Raw genomic sequence first — 27,995 nt, 5'->3', positions numbered from 1 at the left:
CACAATTCATTCCAATAAAACTTAAAAAGTTAGTATCGAATACCAAGGATAATTAAGCTCCTTTTTTAGAAGAGAAAAAGTCACTAATTAGGGTACCTTTAAATGCTGACATCTTAATCTGGAAAGAATTCTCCACATTTGTTTCCACAAATATAGGATCTTATATTGGCTCTGCATAGGTTTTTCATAAGGTCTTTGAAGATGCTATCTCTTCCCACAGTTATTTAAAATTAGCCACCTATCAAATAAGATTCTCTTCTTTGTTTCTACATTTCTAAGGAGAGCAGTGATTATCTGTATCTTATTTTCAGAGTTTTATTTTAAAAACTAGTTCTATATGTCCCCTAAAAACATATGTATGGATATATGTATATTTTATGTACATGTATGTAAAAATACAAAGAAATGTCTTTGTTTCAGGTTTTACAGAACCACAACTTTAACTGTGTTTGACCAGGTTAGATTTGCTAGGCAAGTGAACAAAATTCTTAGAAGAATAAACATTTCTTAACTTCTTTAAAAGAGTCTCAAAAATCTCTAACTATTTGAAATTAGTATTAACTTGATTTTTTTTTCCTTCTAATTTTTCCTTTAAATTTTAGGTTAACATAGTATAATATTGATTTCAGGAACAGAATTTAGTGATTCATCATTTACATACAATACCCAGTGCTCATCACAACACGTGCCCTCCTTAGTGCCCATCACCCATCTAGCCCATCCCCCACCCACCTCCCTCCAACAACCTTCAGTTTGTTCTCTATAGGAATGAGTCTGTTATGGTTTGCTTCCCTGTCTCTCTTTTCCCCCTTCCCATATGTTCATCTGTTTTCTTTCCAGAATTCCACATATGAGTATTTGTCTTTCTCTGACTGACTTATTTCACTTAGCATAATACACTCTAACTCCATCGACTGATGAATGAATATAGAAGATGTGGTATATATGTACAATGGAATATTACTCAGCCATCAAAAAAAGAATGAAATCTTGCCATTGCAATGACACAGATGGAATTAGAGTGAAATCAGCATTAACTTTAAAGAAAAGTTATTTCTGTAGTAGTGTGATGATGAACCATACTGAAAACTTCTGAACCATTTCCTTTCATTTATAAAGATCACTAGAAATATGCTTGACTATTTATTTTCAATGTGTCCCATGTCTTTATACATAAAGTAAACCTTTCCATCACCCTGTGGTGCCCTAATATCCACATAGATCACCCATTCACAATTTAATCTGTAAGTGTCATGGCTTCCAATGCCATTCTCTACTCAGGTCAGACACCTTCCATGGTCATATTCTATATCATCTCATCTCCTCCAAATCACTCTTATTCCAAAATTACTAATTCTTACTAATTCAAACAGATCATTCCTTCCTAACCTTAGTCTTCTCCTCTCAGCTTTGCTTTGTCATTTTCTTCAACTATCATTCTTCTTAACTTCTATCCTTTCCCAGCACAGTTGCCCCTTTCTGTTCTCTCCTTGCTTCCTATTTAGCTTAGATTCCATGTCCATGATTTCAACACACTCAAAAATTCCTAATTTTTTTTTTTTTTGCTCTTCTTTCATTTGGTTGTATCCACATGCCACTATTGCTGCCACCAATGAATTTTCTTTCTCTATGTCTACAACTGAACACCTCTATGCTGCTGGAGAACATTATAGTACAAGACTTCAGGCCAGCTTCCTTTGGCATTTCATCAGTGCCCTGTAATTACAGTATTTTTCTCTTACCAATCTTGTTTCTACTCCTTGAAGCTTTTGTTAGAGACCTCCACTGTTCTCAAAGCTGCATCCTCTGCAGATGAACTCACATTCTGCTTTAGAGGGAGAGAAGGAAGAAACCATCTGAGTGCCCTAAATTATTTGTGGCCAAATGCATATTAACACTAGCCCCTCTTTTGTTTTATTACAGGAAACTAGGATACTCTCTTGCTTCAGTGCTCATCTCTTCCCAGTCTCTCAGTCCTGTTGTGCTGACTTCTCATTTGCTCTTATACTTTCAAATTCTGCTCTCTTCTTTAAACATTCTCAGGTTTCACCTATTAAAGGAAATCCTTTCTTTATTCTACTTTTTCACATCAGTTGCTACCCATTCACTCCTCAATCTGGTATTAATAATTGATTTTAAAATCTTTCTGAGTCACCAATTTAAACCTTAAGAAGAGAGAAGCAATCACATTTCACATATGAAGCTCATGTAGTGAATTATGTATCATGTGAAGTTTTAACATTCAAAGTTGACTAGTTTATAAACAGGAAATGGCCCATTCATGTAGTAGGAGATCTAGAAGATTAAAATGAGACATCTGAACAGTTTCAGGCACCATTTTGGAAAAAAGACAGATGTTCGCTGGTAATGTCTACTTGTGTCTGGATGTATGCTGATGTTCCCAAGGAAAACATGCCAATAATTGGATTTGATCATATTCATTAAATGGTAACTTAAAACCTGTTCTTTTTCTGTGTCAATTAAAACTTGTTATTTGCCTATTACTCACAGTGATCTTTACATGAAGAACATTTATTTTTCACAGAATCTGTCTTGATGTTATCATAACCTTGACAATCTGGAGTGAAGAGAAAACGAATAATGAGGTTATGTGTTATTGTAAATAACTGCTTGTAGGAAAGAACATAGAAGAAAAATTAAATACTTTATCCAGATGAAAAAGCTCTGCAAATATATATTCCCTCTGACATGAATTTAGAGTATTTACCACTCTGAGATATGTCAGAGTCATTTATGACTAGCTTTTTGTCCTTTGCAGGACTTTTTTTTTTTTTTTTTTTTTTTTACATCATGAGCTGAAATCCTTAATATTCTAAAGTGAGGTAACTGCTCAGTATTGCTTTCAATTGACTCTGGAGAATAAGAAAGTTCATAAAAACTCTGAAAAATCAGAAAACTTACAACAATTGATAACAAATATATTAGAAATTTAAGTAATACTTTTTGAATGTTTTTTTTATATTTGTGTTTCCTGTTTGTTTTCATAATTTACATTTTATATTTAAGGTATTTTTATTGATATTAGTTTTCTATTTTTGAAAATGCTAAATGAATACATGGGGACTATTAATATTCCATTGTGCACATATTTAATCAACTTGTTTTATTGGAGAGCAATTACTAGATAACTGGTAGGCTGAGAAAGATGATTTTGTCCATGGGAATAACTGGCCCCAAATGCTTTTGGCAATTTTCCTGGAAAGCTCAGAAATTGCCTTTTTTAAGAGCTCATCAAAGAGTTCACAGATACGTTGACAGGAAAGCCATTTTAACAATTTAGAAACTGTCTCTTTTTGGTTTTAATTTTCTTTCTGTTCCATGTATGATGTAAAAAAAAAAATGCCTTAAATTTCTTAGGTCATTGTGGTGCCAATATGTATGGACATTTATGTTTTTGTTTATGTGAATATTTAAAGAGCTTCCCACAGCTGTTCTGGAGCTAAGGTCAAAGAATACGCATTTCTCCAAAAGGCCTATTTAATAAAATAATACATGGTTTCTCTGAATGAATGCATTTAGATGAGGCACGTACAGGGTGTTTTCATTGCACGCCAACCTTTTCTTTATAATGACTGAGCAATAAAAAAGAAACTCTCTAAGTTGCCTAATATCTGAGATACGGATTTCTGCTTCATATTTTCTTATATTTAATATATTTTATGAGTTGTAGTAAAAGTTTTATTTTTTCTAAGAATTAGTCTACTATGCTTGTATAGAAAATTTTAAATAATATTACCATGGCTTTTTGTTGAATTATTTAAATTCCATATTTTCCCAGTGCCACTACTATATCCAGGGAGCAAGTGGGCTACCTCAAAAATTATATTTAAATCAATGCTGTTTTGCGATGATTTATGGTAATATTGGTGAACCAAACTAGTTTCCTTTTTCCTCAGAGCAACATTTATAAACATCTGTCCAAATAAATGTTTCTGTCGAAAGAGACTCAGTTGGCACAAACAACATTTATTTTGCCAGTTCAAACAGAGGAGAAGGAATTATTGTAGCAAGGGGAAAAGAGTCATGGGATTCTTTTATCCTTCTCATGTTCTGATTACTGGCAAATGCATATTATAAAAATTATTATTCTTATGGCATTTGTTAGAATATTACAAGTATGGACCTGAATGTATAATTTTCTTCTTGCCCCATATGAAGGTAAGGAGATTGAAAATCAGAACCTGCTGGTAATTTTGACCAATCATGTATAAAAACTAGAACCCCGATATTCTGACGCTCACACCAGTGCTCTCTTAAGTTGCTGCCTCTCCAGGGGTCTCTTGTACTTTTTCTTGAGCTCGAACAGTAGACATGTAAGGCTGTATGAGAATCTGAGCACCATTTTGTAAATGCTGCTTCTATTTGTAAAACAACCCAGGAGTGGCCTGAGGTAAAGAATGTTCTTTAATAAAATGCCTGATTTCTTCCTGGAATATACTAGAGGCTGGGAAAAATGTGGTCATGCATGTTTCAGAGTGGCTCATTTTCAAGAGACAGACTTACTAGTCAACAATTAGACCTGCCCTCAACCTGATCATGCTTTTGGACGCAGTGAGTATGTGTGCCACGGTGAAATAAAAAAAGACACCATGTCTTTCTCATATCTGAGCTTTTGCACATCTGAAATGATGCTCTTGTTTTATTCCATGGCTTTCTTTGGACTAAAATGTATCCATTAACATTTGTGTGCTTTTCTTTTCCATCCATCCTTCTCCATCTCATGAAAAGCACATCTGGGTAAGTTGAATGACAATGGCTGCTGAACATGTTTATTTTCAGCACCATCCTTTTTGTCTTTTATCTTTAGTATTTCTCTTTTCAGTTTTAACACAAGCTGCACTGCCTCTGACCTAAAATGAAAACTGCAAAGTGTATTCATTTCCACACTGTAAAAGGAATCATTGGTTCAGAGAAATGTTCACACTCAAATTAATTATGTTGGCCTTGCAGGCACTTCTGTTTATTCAGTTCTATTAGACACACGTCAAAAGATATTCCAGACGTCATTTCCTTCCTCCTCAAGTCATGCTTTAGGAGTTAGTGTGGCACTCGGTGAGGCTTAAGTAATAGTTGGAGGCCACATTGTTATTTTGGACTGTGCTGCATGGCTGGGTTGGCCTGTGTGCTCGTTGGTGCTTAGTGGCTCTCCACCCACATTCTCTTCCAGAGACAAACTTCTTTGTTAATTATTAGAACTGCACTTAAATGAAGAGGATAAATGCTGGATCTTCCCCAGTAGGACTTTTACACTTAGATTCCAAAGTAATCCTTGGCTTTGGTTTATTCCTTTGGTTTTGTGTGTGCTTCCCATTATTTCCTGTACTACAGGTTAATTTTCAAAGATTTAAAAATCTAAACATCTCAGATTACAGTACCAAATTTTAAATCCTTCTCTTTGAACTAAAATGAAAACATGTTAATTATCTATTCCTAAGACAAATGGGGCTTCAAAGTAAAACAAAGTATGCATAACGTTTATAAAATATTTACATTGGTTTAAACTTTTACATTGGTAACATGGTGAGCTTTTAAAAACACTTCTGTTTGGGAAAGGTATTGCTTTTCAATTGAAAACCAAATTTTATATATATATATATATATATATATATATATATATATATATAATTTTATATATATATATATAACATATTTATATTTGTTGTATTGCTTAGTTCATTAGTATGGTTTATATTTGTTATATTTTTCTACTCTAATTTTAAGTTCTAGTTACTACTACTAATTATTTAGTAATGCAGAATTTACTTCAGTTAGGATAATTTATGATATTAAGGAAAGCCTAGTAAGTGTTCTTAAAAATGCAAGGCAAGCCGTGGTTAGGGTACTATTCAACTATGATAGCCAAATTTGTAAGCTCTTTTTAAACATAATGAATATTCTAGATATTAGATTTAAAACATTGTTTTCATGTTATCATGTAATATCAGTGGTCTGTCTTCTCATGGTTTTTAAGTTTCATAAGGAAAATAATCCCAAGAAATAAAACTTCATTTTCCCTCCACTTTTCGAATTAAATATTGAAAAATAATAAATGCATGATGCATTGTCGTTTATGTACTTTAAGAAACTGATGGAATTGTCTTCATTCTAAAATTGAGATTCTTGCCGCCTTGTACGCGCTCCTGGAATTTAACATTTTAGGACTTTAAAATCATTTCCCTAGCAGAATTGCCAAAAAAAAGCTTAGGAGGTTAAAGTGTCAGGAGAAGATAGTACAAACTTAGTGAAGAGAGGAGATTGGAGGTGGAAAGATCATTCCCTGAATTAGGAATGAGAAGGTGAGAATGTAAGCCCCAGCTTTCCCATTTGTTTTGTGTACCCTTGAGTGACTGACATGTTCTCTGTACTTACTGACACTACTATCAACTTCCTGAACCTCACAAGAGGATGGGAAAATATCTATAACCTCAAGAAGGATTAAAACTATAAACTTCAAAATCTGAGTTAAAGAGGGCGAAAATTAGATGAAGCACTAAGGTAATCTAGTCTAAATGGTATCCAAATAACCTGAAAGTTACCACTGTTCCTCCAATAAGTCCCCAATTTACTATCAGGAGGTGACTAGGGAGAACAGACCACAGAATCTTTCAAAAATGAAATTGTTTAATGGAAAGTAATACAAATCCCTTTAGTTTTCAGTAACAGCATGAGTAATTGTATTGCTTCATCACATTTCTGTGTGTGCATGTGTGTGTGTGTGTTTATACCTTTTTAATGGCTTTGAAACTGATTAAATTCAAAATAAAGTGAGGAAAGAAATTATGTAAATCCCAACTCAAATTCACAAATAAATTACATTTTGTTTCTGAGACTGTGCCCTCCATTTCAGAGCAGCTTGAAGAGAAAAGGTTTCAGTATGAATAAACTTTGGTTTTAATGTCGTCAAACTATTTCATTTCCAAACAACCTAGCATGTGTTCTTGGAATCCAAATAAAATACTACTTAGAAGTGTAATGGATTTTATATGCACTTCATGGGAAAATGTGCCATTATAGGATATACAAACACACATACACTTGCACACACACACAAAATCACAGTATGCTATGCTTTTTAAAATCAAGTCAACCTTGTTAATGTTGAATTCGAAACTCTTAATTTTATGGAGCTAAATATGTATATTTAGGCAATCAATGTTCTGAAGCAGCTGATTGGGATTTGTGACATTTCTGTTTAGAAAAATTATGTTAATTAAGATATACATTTTCAGCTTGCACATGTTAGAAAAAATGTGGGTGGCACCACGTTTTGTTCATACTTGCTGACCAGAATTTCAAGTAGTTTCTCAAATATGTAATGTTGATTTTCATAGCATTGATCAACAAGTCTATATTTCTGAATGATAGACTTATAGCTCATCGTCTGTTGGGAATTTGAGATCATATCCTACTTACCCTCCTGACTACTGAATTTTAATGGAACAATTAATAACGGTGTGAAATGAAGTATAAGTAAATTTACTGCTATGTTATGTGAGAGAGATTTATTCTCTGGACTATACTGTTAAGAAGTAGATTCAACTGTCAAATTATTTTGACTTATGTTTTATTCTTGGTTCTTATCAAGCCACATATTTATTTCTTCTGGTTATATCAATAACTAATTACTTGTCATGTGCCACAGTAAATTAATAAGCCCTTAAGATATATTTTTCAATCAGAGAATTCCTTTATATTGCAATTATACAAAATCAATTGAACTGACACAAAGTGCAAGCAATCCAGTTTGTCCATCCCAATGAGATAATCAAGACCAATCTTGGTTCCTCTGGCAGAGATGCAGAACCTGATATTAGGGAGGAAGAAGAAAAGAAAAGGCAAAGCTCCTTTTTTATCTGATAATGTTAAGAATTAAAGGGTGTGATAGTAAGCGGGTAAAGATTATACATATTACCCAGGAGGTCAAATAAATATATGCCACTTCTGAATATAAATGAACCACAAGAAAAGAAAGAAAAGGGGGAGAATACCATTTTATTTAATACTAACAAGGAAGTTGCTTTTAATATCAAATTATTGCAATCAATTTATCCTCCTTTTTCAGTTACAAAAAGTTCAAGAGATTAATTAGCTAAAGGATAGAATGGGGGTTAAGAAAGTTAACTCTGTGGCCAAGGTCTTGGGGCTCAAATTCTGGCTCTACCACTGCTGACTCTATGCTCCAAGTGGTTTGCGTTCCTCAGTGTCCTCATCTGCAAATGAGTATCAATATGTATCTTATTGTTGTGAAGCGTAAAGAAATTATCCATACAAAGCTCTTAGGATAGCGTTTCACACAGAATTTGTGGCAATGCGTGTTAGCTGTTGTTATCGGGGATCTAAACCCTAATTTGTCTACATCCAGAACCTTTGCTCTTTCAAACCATGATATCATATCTCAGAAGAATAGAAAGTGGTTTAAATGAAACAAGAAGTCACATTAGAAAAATCTCTATTACAGTACGTACTATATTGAATTGTAGTAAAATCTAAAAAATTACATTTAAATATATTTTTAAATTTTAAATGAGAGGTATAATAAGTGCAATCACTGGAGTATGCACAAGTCATAATATTTGTGTAGAAGAGAAAATTAATTCTGCCTGGGAGAGGCCTTGGAATCTTAACAGGAAGGATAAAGCATGAGCTATGCCTGAAGGACAAGTATGAATTTGCCACGATTATGATGCAAAGAAGGATGTTTCAATCAGAAGAAAAAGGGAGATAAAAGTCACAGAGGGTCAAGTAGAATGTGGTATTGGGGGAATGGCAAGTGTTTCAGTACTGATTGAGCAGAAGAGTCTGGAGAGAGCTGGGGCCAGATTACTAAGGGTCTTTTTCATCATGCTAAGGTATTTGACCGTTACTTTTAGGACAACGGGGAGGTTTTTAAGTAGGCAAGTCTTAACAAAAATTTGCGTTTAGGAAGTTCTCACTGGGAGTTTGAAAAAGCATGGGTGGAGGGGTACCAGAGACAGACTCAGGGAGTCCTTTGCCATGATCCGCGAATGATGAGGATTTGAACAGAAGCTTTGGTAGTAGTCAATTTGCAAAATATCTTATTTAATGTTAGAGAGTGCATGTTTTTCTCTTTCTGAGCAGCCAGTATAGGTAACTGCTAAACAAAATGCTTATTCCTTTTTAAGATGCGATGCATAGTTTGATGTTAACAAAAACAAAATACTTACAATTCATCCTATGATCAAAGATCCCAGGTGGTTGTCAACATTGAGAGTTTTGTGGATTACAGTATAACAGTCATTCGAAAGATTTTCTTGGCTAGAGCAGATGATGAAAACCATGATGCAGTGGAAGGACAAGCTCTCATCTCTAGGACTTTAGAGTTGGGGGTGGGATATGAGGCGCACACATGTGGTGCTAATCAACAATCTGTATGAGTGATACTGACACACTAGAAGTTTCCAGACTTTGAAGGATAAAGAGTCTTTATGGAATGGGATTATCACAAAATGAAAGCTAGGGTCATAATTTAGGCAAACAGAAAGATTTTGATAGTTGAAGGGAAAGAACTTACCAGCCCTGGAAAATGGTGTTTGCAATGAGAAATTAGAATGCACAAATTATATGCAAAAGTAGTTTTTCAGTTCTGGTTAGAAGTGAATGAAGATGATTAGAAAGGTAAGTCAAGACTAAACCTATTTTAGTATTCGTAATGCAGGTTGAGGGTTATACTTTAGGCATTTAAGAAGCCGTTGGCAGGTTTTCAGAGGACAATACTATGACAAAAGTAACACCTCACATATATTAGCTGCTTCCTTTGTGTGAGGCACTGTTGTAATCACATTACCATATGTTTTCTCTCGTTTAACTTGCATTGCAACCTCCTGAGGTAGGGACTAGTATTGTCAGCTTTATTTTACAGATGAGGAAACTGAGGTACAAAGAGGTAAAGTGACTTGTCTGTGGATGCACAGCTAAGAAGAGGAGGCACCAAGAATCAGGCCCAAACCATCAGACTTTAGAGGCTGCTCTCTTACCTGTTTTGCTGTCATGGCAGATTTTCTTCTTATGCCAGTGTATTAAGAGGGTTAGAGGACTAGAGATAGGGGCCAATTAAAGGGGTGAAAAAAAAGGAGTATGGTGGTGACAAAAATAGAAAGTAAAGGAAGATGAAATAGAAAATATGAAGGGGGAAATTGGCAGGCATTAAATGGAAAGTGACTGAAATGGCCATCCCGAGTGACAGAGGAAAGGGTACTGTATAGTATTCAGACAGTCATATCACAAATTGGCAATCCCAAAATAGCATTGGAGGCTAAGTGGTCTGAGAATAAAGTCTATTTTCACTGACAGTGATGAACCATTCATGTTGGGAAGAATATGAGAAAGGAGACTTTACTGGCCCTATGGTCTGTGACTTTTTTGAGTAATTAATGAATTTTATTTTTCAGAGTTTAACACTTTATTGAATTTTTTTGATTTATAAGTTGGTTCCCCTACTGTGAGGGCATGAATACAGGGACTTTTCCTACTCCAGGATGAACCAAATTTGTTAGGTAGTCAGTCATCTCATTTTTATGATCTACAGTGTACCAGGTTTTGTGTTCAGCAAAGAATAAGACCAACTGAATCTCTGAGTCAATAAAATGTTAAAGGTACTCTAGGTAAGAATGTTTGGTATACTAGGGGGCTTATAAAAAGATGTAGTGGATATTGCCTCAGGGGCAAGAAAAGATGGCTTCAGGGAAGTATTTTAGTATGTCTTAAAAATCAAGACAAAGTGACTGGGGAGACAAGGCATGGAGACATGAGGACATTGTTTAGTGTGATAGAAACATGGCTTACAAATGCAAGCATACTGTACCAATTAGGTTAAAACTGCAATAGTTGAGCAGAGACATAAAACCAAAAAAAAAAAGTAGAAGCCAGACATTTCCATTTGGTTTGAGTCATTTAAGCAAAGTCAAACTTGCTTAAATTAGTGTGGATTAGGAGTAAGAAACTACAAGCCTGGCAACTGCCCTTGATTCATGTACAGTTTTTAGACACTCGATTTTTATTCAGAAATCCTTGGATCTAGTTATTACTAGGGTGCCCAACCTTGTTCCTGTCTCAGACCAGGCATAGCATGCACAGGCTTCCCTGTGCACAGTTATATCTGAGTATGCAAATGACTCATGCACCTGGTGGGCCTTCCTAAGGTGTCACTTTCCAGTCACAGTAACTCATTGACACCTATTTCAAGAGAGTCTAATGGCATTCTTTATTAGAGATGAGAATGTGTTTCTTGAAAATAGTCAACAATTCAAAAATTTTTCTTACTCAAAATGACATTCCTTTACAATTAGTACTTTTCTTTTTTGGGTTTTCACACAGGTGATGACAACCCTATGTCAGATAGAATTTCTAAAAGGAAGTGCTACTGGTATTCTCTAAAATCTAGTCTAAATCTTAAAACAAAAATGCATATCCATAACTATAGTGATATATAAGTGATCCTTTGGGAAAGGATGATTAAATATTAGATCGTCTGGAGAAAAAAAAGAAAGAAAAAAAAAATATTTCTTCAGGTCTAGATAGAAAAACAGCAATTTCCAGACTCACACTTATACTAGGGAAAGTTGATCCTAGCCTTGCTCTGGAAGAACTGTCTTCTGACCTTTGAAAAGGTTGAATCTCAGGTACAGAATAAATACATACCTTTTCACACATAGAGAGGTTGAACAGAGAACACCAGCATATTCAAAATGCCTATTTGTGGCAAATCAGGTTTTTTATTTTATATTTCCTAAACAATTCAGATCACTGTTTCTCTGTCAAAATATCTGGTGGGAAGAAGCATGCCCCCATACAATTAATGCTACCTTTAATAATCTGTTAGGAAATCTTCATGTGTTAAACTCAGTGATTTCCAATTATTATAGTGTTGCCCATATTATTTTATTTTTTTAACATTGCTTCTTTCTCATGGAATACACCCAGATATATGTCTCTTATAAATATGTCTCATTAATATGGTGAGAGTTGTTTTTTTTTTTAATTGAGAAGAATTAAATGTAATATTGCTCTGAGAATTTCAATGCATTTCTTACACAGTTGATACTGCCCTCAGATAAAGGGAAAGCACATCTGGAGTCAAAGTCATGTGACATGCAGCCCTGCTGCAAAACCCAGCCATCTACCCCTAACCCAGCAGTTCCTCCCCAGTTTCAAGTGTGTCAGTTCAAAGGCTGGGGATTCAGCCCTGCCAGCTGGGGACCAAAGAATAGCATCCACTGGACTAGAATTATTTTTCTTATTATCTTAGCATACTCTTACTAAAGTTATTATGTTACAAGAGTTTGTGATTAAGCAAAGCAAAAACAAAACTTTTTCAAGAACAAGATCATGCAAAGATTTCACAAACAACTGTGCAGTTAAATTTCTATTCAGGTGAAGAATAGAACTATCTGAGCACATTGGATTGCCTCTTAACCAGACTCCTGTCAGGGATTCCAGCCCAGATCAGATTCTTGGCATCAGCTGGAATGGGTGTTAATTCTGACAAACTGGCTCAAGAGGAAGCAAAATTGAAGGATTTTTTTTTACTCTTTGAAACATAAATATTTGAATGGCATTGTAAGCCAAAATATAAAAGGATATTTGGACTATATATATAGTCATATGCATATATACATGCATATATATATATATATATATATATATATATATGCATGCCCCCATACAATTATGGGGTCATATATATATAGAGAGAGAGAGAGACTCAATTTACTGAAAAAAAGAAGTACCTAAATGTGAACCCTGGCAAACATGTTCAACATTCACAGATATTTATTGAGCACCTTGTCAGTGCCTGACTTTGCTCTAGATTCTTCTAATTATCTCTAAACAGAATATGTGAAAACATCAGTCCTCCTTGAGCTTATATTTGAGTGGGATATAATAGACAGAGGTGTAAATGATACTCTGCGTTAGAAGATAAGTACTGTGGAGAAAAATAAATCAAGGAACAGGGATAAAGAATGTCTAGTGAGGGTTGAAGGAGGTAGGGAAGAAGACATTCAGAGAAGGTGACATTTGAGTAAAGATTAAAAGTAGGAGAGGGAGTGAGCCATGTGGAGATGGAGGCATATGCATTCCATACAGAGACAATAGCGAGTACAAAGGTCTTGAGGCAGAAAGAAGCCTGAGCTATTTCCAGGATCAGTGAGGAGGCCAGTGTTGCTGTGTGAGGTAGCAACTGAATCAGAGAGGGTAGAGGCGGATCCTAACTGCTGCTTTGGCTTTTATTCTGAGTGAGACAAGGAGTGATTGAAGGTTATGAGCAGAGAAGTTACATTATCTGACTTAAGTTTTAACAAGTTCACTCTCGCTTGTGTGGTAGAATATTTTTAGAGAACTAGTGAGAAGTCTCACAATTAAAATGTTCTAACTTTTAAAAATGTCTTTTGTACAGCTCATATAATTCACTTGTTAAATGTTATGTACTTCCTAGGTGTTGAGTGCATATTTACTTGCCTTTTTACTAAATGTGGCCAAAAAAAACCCCAGCTGTAAATGTATATTTGTTTCTTCTCCTTTAATGCCACTCAGCTGTTACATAACTGGAAGTGTTTCTTCCCTATTGGGTATAACATTACAACTCTTAATAATAATCCTCAGCTCTGTGGAAGCCTAATCTCAATTGTCTTCCACATAGTCCAGGCTCAACCTTACTGCATATCCTGCTTAGAACGCCTTCCCACACGCCCTTCAAAGCCAGCTCAGTTACCAAATGCCTTCACCAATCGTTTCCATTGCTGTTAACCCATTTTCAAAATCCTCACGCCCAGAATGTGCATCACTGAGTTTTAGCATCTTTTTGTGTATTGTATTGTGTTTTTGGACAGTTTGTGTGTTTGCTTTTTCTATCTAACTAGGGACCTTGTGAAAAACTGAGCCCATGTCTTCCACGTTGAGCACAGATCTAAGGTCACAACAGATGCTCAATGAGTACCTGATGGTTGGTTGTTTGACCCTTCAACCCATTTCTGTCAATACCAGTAACAGTGAGAGTAGCCTATTCAAGTCAGGTTTTCATTGAAGGAATGTCATTGGGAAGTGCAAGGGAATGAGAAGCCAGGTGAGGAAGCCCCTCTAATTTTCACTTCGTATTCAGGGGTGCTGAGATCACTTTTCCCTGTCCTCGGTGCTGAAAAAGTTACTTGCAGAATTCACCTATGCTTTCCTTGCTATTCAGATAAAACAGCAGTTGATTTATGTGTCTCTTCAGCAGCTATAACTTCAGTTTTTGTTTTGCCTCTTTGTTTCTTTGTCACACTGAACTTTTGTTGGTAGCATCCACTGCAAATATGGAAAGTTCTCGCTGAAAAGCATTTTTGGTTATGTACAGTTGATCATTGAACACCATAGGCTTGAACTGCTGGGGCCTACTTATCTGCACATTTTCTTCGATAAATACACTAAAGCATTGCAATGTATTTTCTCTTCTTTATTATTTTCTTAATAATAGTTTTTCTCTATATTTATTGTAAAAATACAGTATGAAACATGTATAACATACAAAATATGTGTTAATTGACTGTTTATGTTGTCAGTAAGGCTTCCAGTCAAGGCTATTAGTAAAGTTTGGGGGGAGTCAAGAGCTAAATGCAGGTTTTTGACTATGCAGGGAGTTGGCGCTCCTAGCTGCCATGTTGTTCAAAGGTCAACTGTATCTTAACAAATTATAAAAATCAGTTGATTGATTGATAGTAGGATATAATCAAATGTTTCATTTTGGAGTTCATATATGATATTATTGATAGATTCCCTAGCATGAAAGACACACATTCAAAAGAGTGAATATACACATTTTTATCATTTGTGTGTAAGATCAAAGTATGCTAAGGAACAGAATATATTTTCCAACATAGCCCTGGTCAGGTATATATCAATTTGAGTTTCAGTAAAAACACATATTTGATATTTTAACAATAAATGACTCAAATTGGCTTTGTAAATGGATGTCAGTTATAAGGCTCAGTTGTAGGGACAATGAATAATAATGCATTTTTCAAGGCTTTTTACATTTTGCTACCAGAAACAACCATTTGTTTTCATTGAAATGTTTCACTTTCATTAAAAATAGGAGTGATTATAAATGAAAATGAATGTACTATTGAATTTCACACCTTACATTGCTTTCTAGTAATAGAAGTTAATTTCTCTCTGAGTTTTCTTTAAATGAGAGGCAATTTCATAGTCTAGATTAAAAAAAAAAAAAAAAAAAAACTCCTAATGTAGCTACCGTGACCTGGAGAGCATACTAAAATGAGGCACATCTCTTAAATGGGGATAAAATAACCAAATTTATCCACTGCCTCTATATTCAGACATTTTCTCTATCATTGAAATAGTAAGGGAAAGTAAGTAGGTTGAAAGAAGCCTCATTTAGATTCCATAATGTATGCTTGAAAATGCACATGTGCACCATTTTCTTGTTAAAGAGCTAAGATATTTGCTGATAATATAATTCAGCTTCTTAGTCCATTAACATTTAATGTTTCAATTTTGTGAATAAATGTTGGGAGAAATCATTTTTAGATGTCAATGTTTTACTCATAAAATCAATGGCTGATTTCCATGTATTTCTAAGAGGAAGAAAGAATTCTGTTATTCTATATTAACTCAGAAAAAGCTTGTGAAGGATTATTGGTTTTTTAAAAATATTGGCATTTAAATTAATCACTACCATCTTTTTCCATGTTACCTGACTAATGATCTTTGCTGTGTACTTCAGGCATGAACTTCTAGAAGAAGCTCGGAGGAAGGGATTACCTTTTGCTCAGTGGGATGGGCCCACTGTCGTTGCATGGCTGGAGGTAAGAGAATTAAACCAGAAAGCTCTTAAATTAATGACTTCAATTTGATAGTTTTTCTAGAAACAGGTGAAGATGGGTTCCTGAAGTCACAGCTTTCCACTAGCCTGGAGTAGCTTATAGAGGGAATATTTGCTTTATCCAGGGGGCTGTGAGCATTGTTGTGATGCATTCTTGTAATTGTGGCCGAAGGAAGCACCCAGTAGGATAAAAGGAAGTTTCTCTAAATTTCACTGTCTTCATCTTTAGAAGAAGGGAAGGCAGGTATTGAGCCACATTTCTCATGTTGCAAGAAAACATCTGCCCTCGTCTGTCAGTCTAGAGTTCTTTCTCATCAGCAGGTTACAAACAAGAACCATCTCTATATTCAACATGTTATCCGTGATATCACTGTCACCTATTTGCGCAGAGAGCCGTTTCTTTGCCTGTAAAATGATTCCTGAACCTAATTCTCTAACGCCCAGAGGCCAGCTAGGTTTAGACACTTGGAATTAAGCAAGAGAATACTATCCCCTTGTTCTCTTCTGGGTCTAAATTGAATGTAATTCAACATTTTCTATGTAACACGGGGGCCAGGAAAAATAAAAACAGTACCTGAGCACAGTGGAGGCCAGTAGAAGCAGACTGCAACAGTGAAAGAAACGCATTTGACCACAAAGGACCAGTTCATACCACTTAGTAGTAGTGTTCACTTGCCTGTTCCATTCAGTCCTCTAATGTGGGCTGCCGGCAGCTACCAGGATATGCCAATGTCGGGGCAAAGAAGAAAATATGCTTTCCTTGCCTGGCAGAGGCAGTTCGAACCCATTGTTTTAACTGGTTGGGGATTGTAAAATCACTCACTTTCATATCATATCCAGGGCTAACAAATAATCAATGATGAAAAGTTAAAACCCTTTTTTAGTTTAAAAAACAGCCTTTAATAGATAGATGTAATAATATGCTTTGCCTTTTTTTTTCTTGGACTGAGTAAAAGAGGCCTATGTCTTGCTTTATTTTATTCTCTCACAGCAGTCAGGGAATTTTTAGCATATTAATGATCAGAGCTGCTTCTTCCAAACGTGCCTTTAAAATTACTATACTTTAAAAATCAATTATGAGTCAAAATGCTTAAGAAAACACACCTCGAAATTAATAGCAGCTCTTTGTTCAGTGTCACTCCAGTGAAATGAGCTGCAGTGACAGAGAGTTAGCTCCTATTTTGGCAAATGATGAACAAACTCTTAGATTAAAAAAAGAAAAAAAAAAAGATTTACTGACATTAAGGGGCTAGGAAATGACAAGCAGTGAAGTTTTGTGCTAATTAAACCTATCCTGAGCACACAGAAATTGCTCATAATGTGCTTCCTAAAGTGACTCAAATTGTAAAATGGAATAAACAAGATGAATGAGTGGGGTGATCCAGTGAATGAGAGCTCTTAACTCTCACCTCCTTTAGCACCTCCTCATGTGCACAGCCTGCTCAGAATGATGAGCAGAAGGAAGTCTGATGCTTCACACACCATTTATCACACCAAAACCTTTTTGAAAGTCTAATTAGAGTTGGTACTGATAACAATGTATTGGCAAGCATTTGGATAATATTACTCAGTATGGGAATAAAAATATCTTTAAAAAGAGGGAGTGAAAAATCGTTAGGGTCCAGCGAAGGTATGTTTAGATCTTTAATTATTTTTGAACAAGTTGAGTTGATGAACTAAGACATTAAGTCCCATCTTCCATCAGTGGTACCCAATGGTACTTAATGGTACCTGTCAAGGTAAGGCCAATTCCTTGTGTCTCACCTGCTGGAAGACAGTATGAACTATTCAGTCACGTGCCCTACTTAGATTCCCGTCTCTCCTGTCTTTTACCTCAGTCACAGCCGAGGCCGCAATGACTCAAAGTTGGCTTTTGGTTTGTTTGTTTGTCTCCCCTATAAAAACAAGTAGCCTTCTAATATGACAGAATTTTTTAAATAGAAGGATGTCTAGGTTAGTCCCCTATTACCATGTAACAAATTACACCAAAACTCAGCATTTATTTTCCTCATAGCTTCTGTGGGTCAGGAGTCTGACTTAGCTTGGGGCTTTGATCAAAATCTTTCACAAGGCTGCATCCAAGGTGTCAGCCAGGGTGGCAGGTATCTCAAGGCTCAACGTGGGGAGAATCCACTTCCAAGATGACTCCTGTTTTCACAGTCATGACTGGGTTCCTTGCCAGTGGTTGGCTAGAAACATCTGTTCCTTGCCGTGTGGGCATCTTCACAGGGCTGTGCACAACATGGCAGCTGGATTCCCCAAGCTAGAGCTCTGAGAGGAGGGAAGTAGAGAGGACTAGCAGGAGTGAAGCTAGAGTCCCTTTGTAACCTAATCTGGAAAGTGGCATCCTGTCATTTTCATAATCCATTAGATATAAGTCACTGATTTCAGCCCAAACTGAAGAGCAAAGAATTACACAAAGGCAGAAATGTCAGGAGGGGCCCCCGGGTGGCTTAGTTGGTTAAGCGTCCGACTCTTGATTTCGGCTCAGGTCATGATCTCACGGTTCATGGGATCGAGTCCCGTGTGGGGCTCTGCGCTGACAGTGCAGAGCCTGCTTGGGATTCTCTCTCTACCTCTCTCTCTGTCTCTCCCCCCACTGGTGTGCTCTCATTCTCTCTCTCTCTCTCCCTCTCTCTCTCTCTCTCTCAAAATAAAAATAAACATTTTTTAAAAAATCTTAAAAAGAAAAAGCAATATCAGGAAGAGGAAATCCCAAAGATCCTCTTAGAAGCTGCCTACCAAAATGCCCTGGAAATAATAAAGCTGAATTTCTTTGTTTTACAAATGAGGAAAGTAAAACTGAGGCTTAGAGAAGTTACAGGACTCACCAGTGACACTGAAGGAATTAGAGCCCAGCCTTCTAGTCCAGAGCTCTTGGCATTGACTTTTGCTGGTTTATACCTTTTCTTCTTTCTCTTACTGTCACTCTTCTTACTCATGTTCTCTCCCTTTTGCTCAGTCTATTCATGTCAACAAATAGTCCAAAAAAAATCAATATTTTGGACACTTAAAGACCAAGATTTAAACTGCTTACTCGCATGTGCCTTGCTTCTTACTCCTATCTAGTGATGGTGGGGAGGGAGAATGGAGAGAATATTCCATTTTTAAGTGGGTGTAATTCAAATGCTGCAACACAATCCATGTGAGTTGGCATTCACCCAGTGCTTAAGGTGTGTGCAGACACTGTGCTGTGCTCCTTGCACTACTGATTCGATTGTCTTTCAAGAGCATCTCAACAAAGTTGAAAAATTGGAATCCCTAATTTCTAATGCATTATTCATTTAGTTACTCTCTTTGCCTAAAGTTTTCCAGATGTTTATAGCTTTAGCCTCTTCCTTTAGCATATCATTTTGTTCTCCAAAACTTTGTTCGTGCAGGACATCAAATTAAGTTCACACAACTATCACATGAGAAAGGGGTCTAGCTACATGCAATACAGGCTTCAGTCTCTTTCCAGGGCAGCTGGATTTCTTTGCACTCAGAATTCCGAAGGAAAATTATAAATTGAAACCACGCATTAAACAAACGTCGATTGAGTCTTCACCAAATGCGGCTTGTGGCTGTTCTTGCCCTTAAACCCACGGCGGGGGGGGGGGGGGGGTGCAGGGCTGGATTTGGTGATGTGCACCTATTATGTTTAGCCTAATAATATAAATTAGTTGTTAAATTGGACACCCTGGAGACTCGATTTCAAATCTTCCTTTCCATCACTGCCTAGCTGATATTTTTAAAGAAATTGCTTAATGCCTCTGTGGCTCTGTGTCATCTGGGGGAAATAATAATAGCATCTATCTTTTGGGGTGTGGGCAACAAAACAGTTCACACATGTAAGGTACTTAGGAAAATGCCTGGCACATAAGACACTAAACTGTGTAACTATTGGTATAACCTGTGTATGTATTTGTTCCCTATCCAACAGCTCTGGTTGGGAATGCCTGCTTGGTATGTAGCAGCCTGCCGAGCCAACGTGAAAAGTGGTGCCATCATGTCTGCTTTATCAGACACTGAGATCCAGAGAGAAATTGGAATCAGCAATCCCCTGCATCGCTTAAAGCTGCGATTAGCAATCCAGGAGATGGTTTCCCTAACGAGTCCTTCAGCTCCTCCGACATCCCGAACTGTGAGTCAAGCTGAGCTCCTTCCCTCTCCCAGTGCTGGGCAAGTAGCAGCCTCTCTAAGTCCACAGAGCGAGACTGTGGCAGCACACATTCCAATGTCAGCATGAATTATTCTGAAGAGATTTCACTTGCTCTTCATTAACCTTGCTGCTACTTTTAATAGGTTTTCAAGTGAGGAGCTGTGATTCCTATCAGACTTGAAGGCTGAAACCAAGATAGGCTTTTGAGCTAGTCTCTAATGGAAGTCTAGGTTTTTCTCCCAGCCAAGAAGACCCCAATTTTACTCTTTTTTAGGATGTTCCCCTTTTTAAAAAAAGGCAACATCCAGTATCTCAGGAGATGAGTTGTTGGCGTTAGTGCTTTTGGAAGATACAGTGCTTAGCTTAAGCAGTTTCCATAATTATGAAAGTATGCACATATTTGATATTTTATAGATACCAAGTGGAATACCTTCCTTCAAATTCTATTTGTTTCTCATTTATAAATCCCTATTCTTCTGTAATTTTGTTCCTATCCTAATGTTAGGAAAGAACAAAATGTCTAAAAAGTGCATGCCAAATGACAAATTCATATAGTAAGAACAACTCACATAATATTCATTCTTTCTCTAGTCCATTTCTGAATTATGTCTCTTGCTGGTAAAGGATATGATTTCTGATGTTAACTGAATTTCTCTGATCTCAGAGAAATTGGGAAATGTATTATTCTTAATGCAGAATAATAAAATATGGAAGAATGAGGGAAATTAGAGTAGCAGGTAAGAGATAGAAAAGTGGTATTACTTTACTGCAATTGTCAGGAACAAAACTAACTTGAGTTTATTTTTTCCATGTGGTCTTAAACAGCTTTAAAGAACTAGCTTCATGTTTATTGTATCTATCTTTACATTCCTTCCCAGTATTCCAGATTCTAATGCCAGAAATACCAGGTCAACTTTAAAAAGGTTTTATCTTTCTTGTATAATTCTCTTTTAACTTCTTTCTAAATAAGATGTAGAAAAAAATCTATAATTTAATGAACTCTTATGTATAACATTATTTTTAAATGTAAATAATGTTGTATACTATAGCTAAAATACTACTCAAGCTAAAAAATAACACAGGATATGTTTAAAATAAAAGCTGAGTAGGCCATTAAAATAGGTATTGTAAGCTGAATTCAGATCTGATAGAGTTTCCTGCATAATTTCCAACTGACAGAGAAGCATCACAACTGGCTTATATCAGCACTCTTTTCCTAAGAGCAAATGCATGCATAATTGCTAAAAATGCAACATTAAGAACATTTGAAGTCCCAATTTCAAGATGAAAAGTAGCATATGCTTTATATTTTTATTTAGCATCCTAATCCATTTATTTCTTACTGGAAAATAGAATAATTGAGCACTGTTTTTCTAAAAATATCTAAGTGAACTTAAGAAATTTAAATCACAGACTATTAAAAGCAAAAGCATATTCAGTTGTTTAAAGGACAGTCAAATGTGAAGAGAATTTATGAGACTCTTCACGATCTAGCCTCAACTTCACCTCCTCAGGTCAGGACCCCAACGACACAGAACTAATTTCACTTTGCTAAACTTTTATGCTCTTGGGTAATTATGAGCTTTTGTAGTTGCTCTGTGCTGTGACTGAAACATTTTCCCCACTCCAGGATCACTGTCCTTCCCCAACTCATCCTTCATTGAATGAATCTTGAATGTTTTTCCTTGAGAAATCTTTCACCAGGCGCCAAACTCTGGTTTGCTTCCCTTCCCGAATTACTACTCTCTATGCTTACAAAAACCATTTTATAATTTTCTCTTCTTAATTTATCCTGTTCTAAGCCAACCAAAGATATTATCAGTTTTCCATAGTCCCCAAGTCTTAATTCAGTGCCTGGCAAATTGTAGAGAGTGGTCAGTAAAATTCATCCTAAAAGTGGTGATTGTATAAGTAAGTCGCTCTACCAACTATTACAGAGGGTATAAAATATCCTGACTTCAGAAAGGATAACTATGGTAAAGAAGGTGAGCCTTGTTCACCACTAGATTAAGTAGGAGATGATATAGTTTAATTCCTCAGTGTTAGGTAGAAGCAAAGAGTTGTGGAATTCCAAAGAAGGGGAAACCATTTCTGGCCTAATAAGGCTTCAAAGAGGATTTAACATTTCAAAGACAGGTAATATATTATTAATTATTAAAAATTATTTTTTTTCAATATTCACTTTTGGACAGATTAACTTTCAGTTCAGTCTGTTTTCTTCATCTGTTTATAAAAATGAATTATTTCATATCATATTTTATATTTTTCTTTTTAAAACTTCATAATATAGCATGAGCATTTTCCTCACTTTATTAAATATGCAATTGTAATATCATGTTTAATTGCTGAATAACTGCTTCATGGAAATACCATAACGTATTTAACCAAATCCCTAATGTTGGACATCTTGCCTATTTGACAGTTTTCATTGTTATTCACAATACCATAGTGGATACACATGAAGTTATATTGTTGCATAAACTGATTACTTCCATAGCAATATTTGTATATAGGGTTTTTATATTCTTATTACTTTTCAATCTTAATTGTTAAATTATATTGGGTAGCCTTTTCTTCATCCTTTCATCAGCATTATCATGCTGCTTAAATTTATATTTTTAAAAATGCTACTACAGTTAAAATTTTTTCATATGCTTATTGAGGTATTTAAATGAATTACCTGTTAGTAATCTCTTCAATTTTTCTAAAGAATTCTAGGACTATACCTCTTTTTATTAATGTGTAAAAATTCTTTATTCAGAGAGGATATATATGCCCTTTACCAAATATTAATACAAATTACATAAAAGATAAGTTGTATCTATTTGTCTTAAAAATGATCTACTGAGTAGGTTTTCTTCCTTTTACTCCACCTACATGGAAGTATTTATTCATTTTCTAATATATTTTAAATACTATTTGCTTTGCAAAAAAGGTGATTATAAATTGTTACTAATGAATACACCATATAAAGTGAAGACTAACGTCATCACATAAAATTATATATTAGGATTCACATTTTAAAAACATAAAAAAGCAGGTTGTCTTTTTTTTTTTTTTTTTTTTTTTTTTTAAGGAAATGGTATTATGTCTCCCAGAACACTGTGACTAGTTCAGGTCATACAGGTGTTTCTGTGTGTTTAGGTTTGGGTTTGAGTTCCTCAGTCAGGTGTATCTTGCTTATTTCCTCAAATTCTCAAGAGAAAAAGACAAATTACTTCACTTGGGTTTTTTTTTTAATTTTCTACCCAAAAAGAAATTCTAATTCTGCCTCCTTTCTTGTCTACATGAAATGGGCTGAACCACCAAAAGGAAAATCTAATGTTCACATTTATTATTTTCTTGGGCCAACCGTAATCTTCCAGCTTTCTGTTTCTTCTTCTGAGCTGCTGTTACAATGGAAGGTCTCTTACCTCATAGAATAGGGATGGAGATATCAGTCCAATGAAATATTTGGTTATAGGGGGATGTCATAAAGAATAAGTACATGCTTTAAATATTTTATCTTTGATAAAAATATGTAAATATTCAGGCACTTGCAAATTTAGATGAAACACTTAGGACTTTTCTTTGAGTACAATTCCAGTGCCTGGAGTTCGGCATTATCTTTCTTTTATAACTTCATCTATAAAACATCTTCAATTTTTCTAGTTTGAGTGTCTTTTTAATGTGATAACTTTAAGATACTTAAAAAGCTCTGTTGGAGTGCAAGATTCTCCTGAACATTTACAGTTTTTTCCCCCAGACTGATTAAGTTGTATCTCATTGATAGCAATGTGTTAAGGTTTGCCTATACTGGTCTTTCCAAATAATTCAACTTAGTGTTCATACATGAGCCAAATTCATTTTTGTTTTATGTAGTATATATTTCAATTGCCTAATTAAAAAATAGTGCAGTAGAAATAAATAGGTTTGGGAACATAGAATTCAGCAAATTTGAGTAGGAATGTAAGGCATAAAATAGGAATCAGTCGGTATAATGTACAGGAGAAACAGCATTTATTAAATGAAAGACTTACTTGAGTGGAGATTGCTTAACAAAATTCCTAATGAAACTGTAGTAAATTTCTAAAGAAATTGTGGTAATATCCGACATCATTGGATGTCTAAGTGTCACATGCTGTTTACATGTAATAACTCATATAAGCCCAACCCTATGAGATAAGTACTTTTATCACATCTGTTTTATAGATGGGAAGAACTGATATACAGAGAGGTTAAGTGACTTGTCTAAGGTCACACTGCTGTGTGGTTTACCCGAGTTTATGCTGCTAATAATAAGTACACACTCCTTCCTGCACTCTGTTTTCTTCTCTTTTACAGCATTCTTCCAGCCTGCTTTGGTTCCTCCTTTCTTTATTAGTAACCTCATAATAAAGTGAGGGATCATTGTACCAATACTAGTCTTATTATAATGAGAAGTATTTATCTTCTCATACTGAGAAACATAAATTCAGATAAGGGAGACATGTGAATCTAGGCCATTTTGGTTGTAAAAAGTAAATTTCAAGCTTATTTACTTTGTAACTCAATTATAAAGTAGAAAAATACTGCAAAATGACCTAGGAAGTAACAGAAGTTACTACCAGGCAGGTAAGGTTTAGGATCATTCTGAGGTCTGACTGCTTTACTTATTTTATATTTCTGACGGCAAGAGAATTAATTATTTTCCCACAATTAATTTTCATGATTTATCCTTTAAACCCATTTTAATATTTATTTTCATGTCGTAAATCTCTCCTGAATAATTAGGAAAGTGCTTTAATACCGAACATCCTTTAGGAATTTTCCTCCCAATTCTCATTTGATAATACTATATCCATATTCTACTCTAGTTGGACAAAGGTGAGGCAATCGAGGCATGTCAAACACAAAACTGAGGGAGGCACGCACTGTCGGGTATTGACCTTGCATTTGCACTGCCAGGAAAGTGAGAGCATCCTTGAATGGAGTTCCCTTGGCATCCCATCCGCCTCATCCTAGTCTCAGGCCTGTATCAGAATTTGCAATATCATAGCTTAAACTTTTCAATATTTTTTTTCTAGGATGAAGTATATTTTTAGCCCACTTACCAGATGTTGAATCTAAAATTTAGAGAGGTTAGGGAAAGTCCTAGGGTAGTTATTAAAAAGTGGCATAGTAGACCTCAAGCCTCTTGATTATAATTTAGTAAATTTTCAGATAGTTGAAATTTTAGAAATCACCTTTTAGATGCAGACTATGAACCACACACACACACACACACACACACACACACACACGCACGCACAAATGACTACAGATTTGCATTCTCCAGCTAAGATATTAGGGGCTACAGCATGGACTGCCAAGGAATGAGTAATTCTCAACGGTTCGCAGAGAACCACACCCAGATTACATGATCCGTGTCCTTTCTGCCTTTCCAAGCTATTTTTTCGCACTCTTTATCTTTGGCCCCCGACACAGTATCCTCTGTCCTTTGGCTGCTCAAAGTCTCCCACTCCAGCTCTTATCTAAGAGGCACTCTTCACTGAAATGCTTCTGCTCCGAAGCACCACTTTATGACTCACCCAGGTGAAAGCTTCATACCTTTAACTGGTGCTGAAGAGAAAGGAATCTGAATACTTGGCCCTCTGTGCATGGGCTTGCTTGTAAAATCGACTTGTTGAAACCTACACTAATGTCTAAATGTTTGGGTTGTGCAGAAGCTATTTTGTGAGTTCCTTCACCAGATTCTGGAGCAGGCAGTGCGCCTCACAAGTAAAACTTGAAGATCAAAGGATAACGACTAACATACAACTTAGGAAAGGTTGCCAACCATACTTTAGAAGATTGCCCTGCATATATACTTACTTTGCATGTAAAGCTAAAGATAAAACCAATGACTTCCAGCATCTTGCCTATTCCACAATATGATGATAAACTGGTAAATATACACTTTAAGATAAACCGTGAAAGAGATTATACAGCTATGAATTCCAGTATGAGATAATACTGGTCAAGTTTCTTGTAGAAGGAGGAAGCTCTTAATTATTTGGATTCACAGTTAAGATAGAAGCTACAGAAATCATTGTAAAAGGAGACTGGCTTAAGGTGGCTCAGGTGGTGAGTACCTGAGAGGAAATTCATTTAAAATAGCTCATTTTGAACAAACAGCACAGCCACTCAGGCAAAGCACTGTGGTCACTGGGTATAAAGGGCATGTGACACATGAGCATGACACATGAGTTTTTAGTATAGTACACTCCTCACACACAAAGTTAATAAAAGCTATTTATTCCAAGTGATTTCATGATTCATACACTCATGTGCCTCTTTGTTTATAATGAGCACCATTCCCAAAAGCTAGGAGTAGAGGGGAGGGGCTCTTAGTAACATGGATGACCTCTGTATTCTAAATACAGTTTATAGGTGTGCATAGTTTTATCTTATAGGGGAAAAATTCAGATATACTCTAAATTCCAAAACGGTAGGAAAGTGAGAATTTTTTTTACCATACAAATTTTGCACATATGATGACTATCCTCTGGGATTTTTACTACTTAACTCCCCTTTGTTACTCAACTATATATATATAAATGCTCATTCTATATTACTCATTACTCATATATATAATTCTCTAATGAAATTTCTCTTTTATTGATTTATACTCATCAATTTAGTTTATATGTAATTATTTTTCAAATTATACTGAATTACATAATTTGTAAGAGAAGGAAAATTAACATGTATGCTATATGTGTTGGTAGAAGAGGCCAGAGTGATTTATGGTGGAGGCTCATGTTGGTGCATCAACTTAGCTACTTCAGATTCTAGACCCCTTCCAAAACAAGTAGTAAGCAATGCATAGAATATTAATTCCATTGTAACTATAGGATGGACATATTTGTAGAAGCTTGCTATGTTCATAAGGATTTCCCAGTGAAATAGTGGAATTTAATAGGAAGTGGTTCCCAGGGGCCATTATCATCAACAAAATGTCTGATCTGTATGTTACTGACTGGACTTTAGTTTAGAAATTGTACATCATTCAGTGTCTAGAACAAGTATCATGGGTTATCTTATTTAGAAAGCAAATGAGACTTTATAAAAGAATAGTGCCTGCTGGAGGGAATTTTATATATATATATATGTATATATATTCTCTGTAATCGTATAGCACACTGCTGAGAAATTAGGAAGCCTAGCTTTTTTAATTTCTAACAATATTTAGCAAGGTTGAAAAAATACCCTTTATTAAATTAAAAATAGCATTTCACTTCTTTTTTTTCTATAAGAATATAAGAACACAACATACCTACTGAATTGTAAAAGGAAGAAATCATTTGGGAAAAGCTGATATTACTTTCCAGACACGTGATGATAGTGCTTTCAGCTTTCTATTGACAACAAATTTTCTTTTTTCAAGGACATTGAAGAATCAAACCTTTGTGAATGAAATATTGGTAATCACACAGCAAAGTACCTGTGCCTTTGTTTTCTGAAGAAAAAACAAATACGTTCCTCCACAGATCAAATGTAATCAGTTCTTCATGATTGAAAAAAAAAAAAAATGGATCCAATAGCTACATACCTTTGCAATGCAAATTGTGATTTAGCCTTTTTCCCGATTAATAATTGCAAGAGTATCATCTTAAATCTATCCCACATGAGCTTCACAGCATGCCTCTTTCTATCTAATCTTTTTTAAGTAGAAGAAAAAGGGAGCTCTGAGCAAACCAGCAATGCTGTCTCTCCTGTGCATGCCATAGAGGCAAGAGCATGTCGTGTTGCTGTTAACTTACAGTCCTGCTGCCTTTCTTCTTTACCACTGCTTCCCTCCTGTGGACCCCGCCGCTTCCCCTGAACCGCCTCACTAGCCTTCAGGCAACGTTTGGGTGACCCATGAAGAAATGGAAAATCTTGCCGCTCCAGCGAAAACGGTTAGTCTTACGCCTTTGTTGAACATGAAGAAATGTTATTTTGCTGCTGTTTGGGTGAAAAACTATCTTGTTTGTGACAGATCAAAGTAATGGG

General features: G+C 35.6%; 1 protein-coding gene across 1 annotated transcript in view; it reads left to right on the top strand.

Moving 5' to 3' along the window:
* The window catches only part of PPFIA2 (PTPRF interacting protein alpha 2), a 199,891-nt gene that overhangs the window by 147,937 nt on the left and 23,959 nt on the right, over nt 1-27,995 (top strand). Inside the window, exons 19-21 of the mRNA XM_049626011.1 lie at nt 15,761-15,842; nt 19,782-19,982; nt 27,839-27,901. Coding sequence (XP_049481968.1) covers nt 15,761-15,842; nt 19,782-19,982; nt 27,839-27,901 — 346 coding nt within the window. The remainder of the gene's footprint in view (nt 1-15,760; nt 15,843-19,781; nt 19,983-27,838; nt 27,902-27,995) is intronic.

This window comes from Panthera uncia, chromosome B4 (assembly GCF_023721935.1).
Source record: "Panthera uncia isolate 11264 chromosome B4, Puncia_PCG_1.0, whole genome shotgun sequence".
Classification (NCBI taxonomy): Eukaryota; Metazoa; Chordata; class Mammalia; order Carnivora; family Felidae; genus Panthera; species Panthera uncia.
This window is presented reverse-complemented; position numbering and strand designations above follow the sequence as displayed.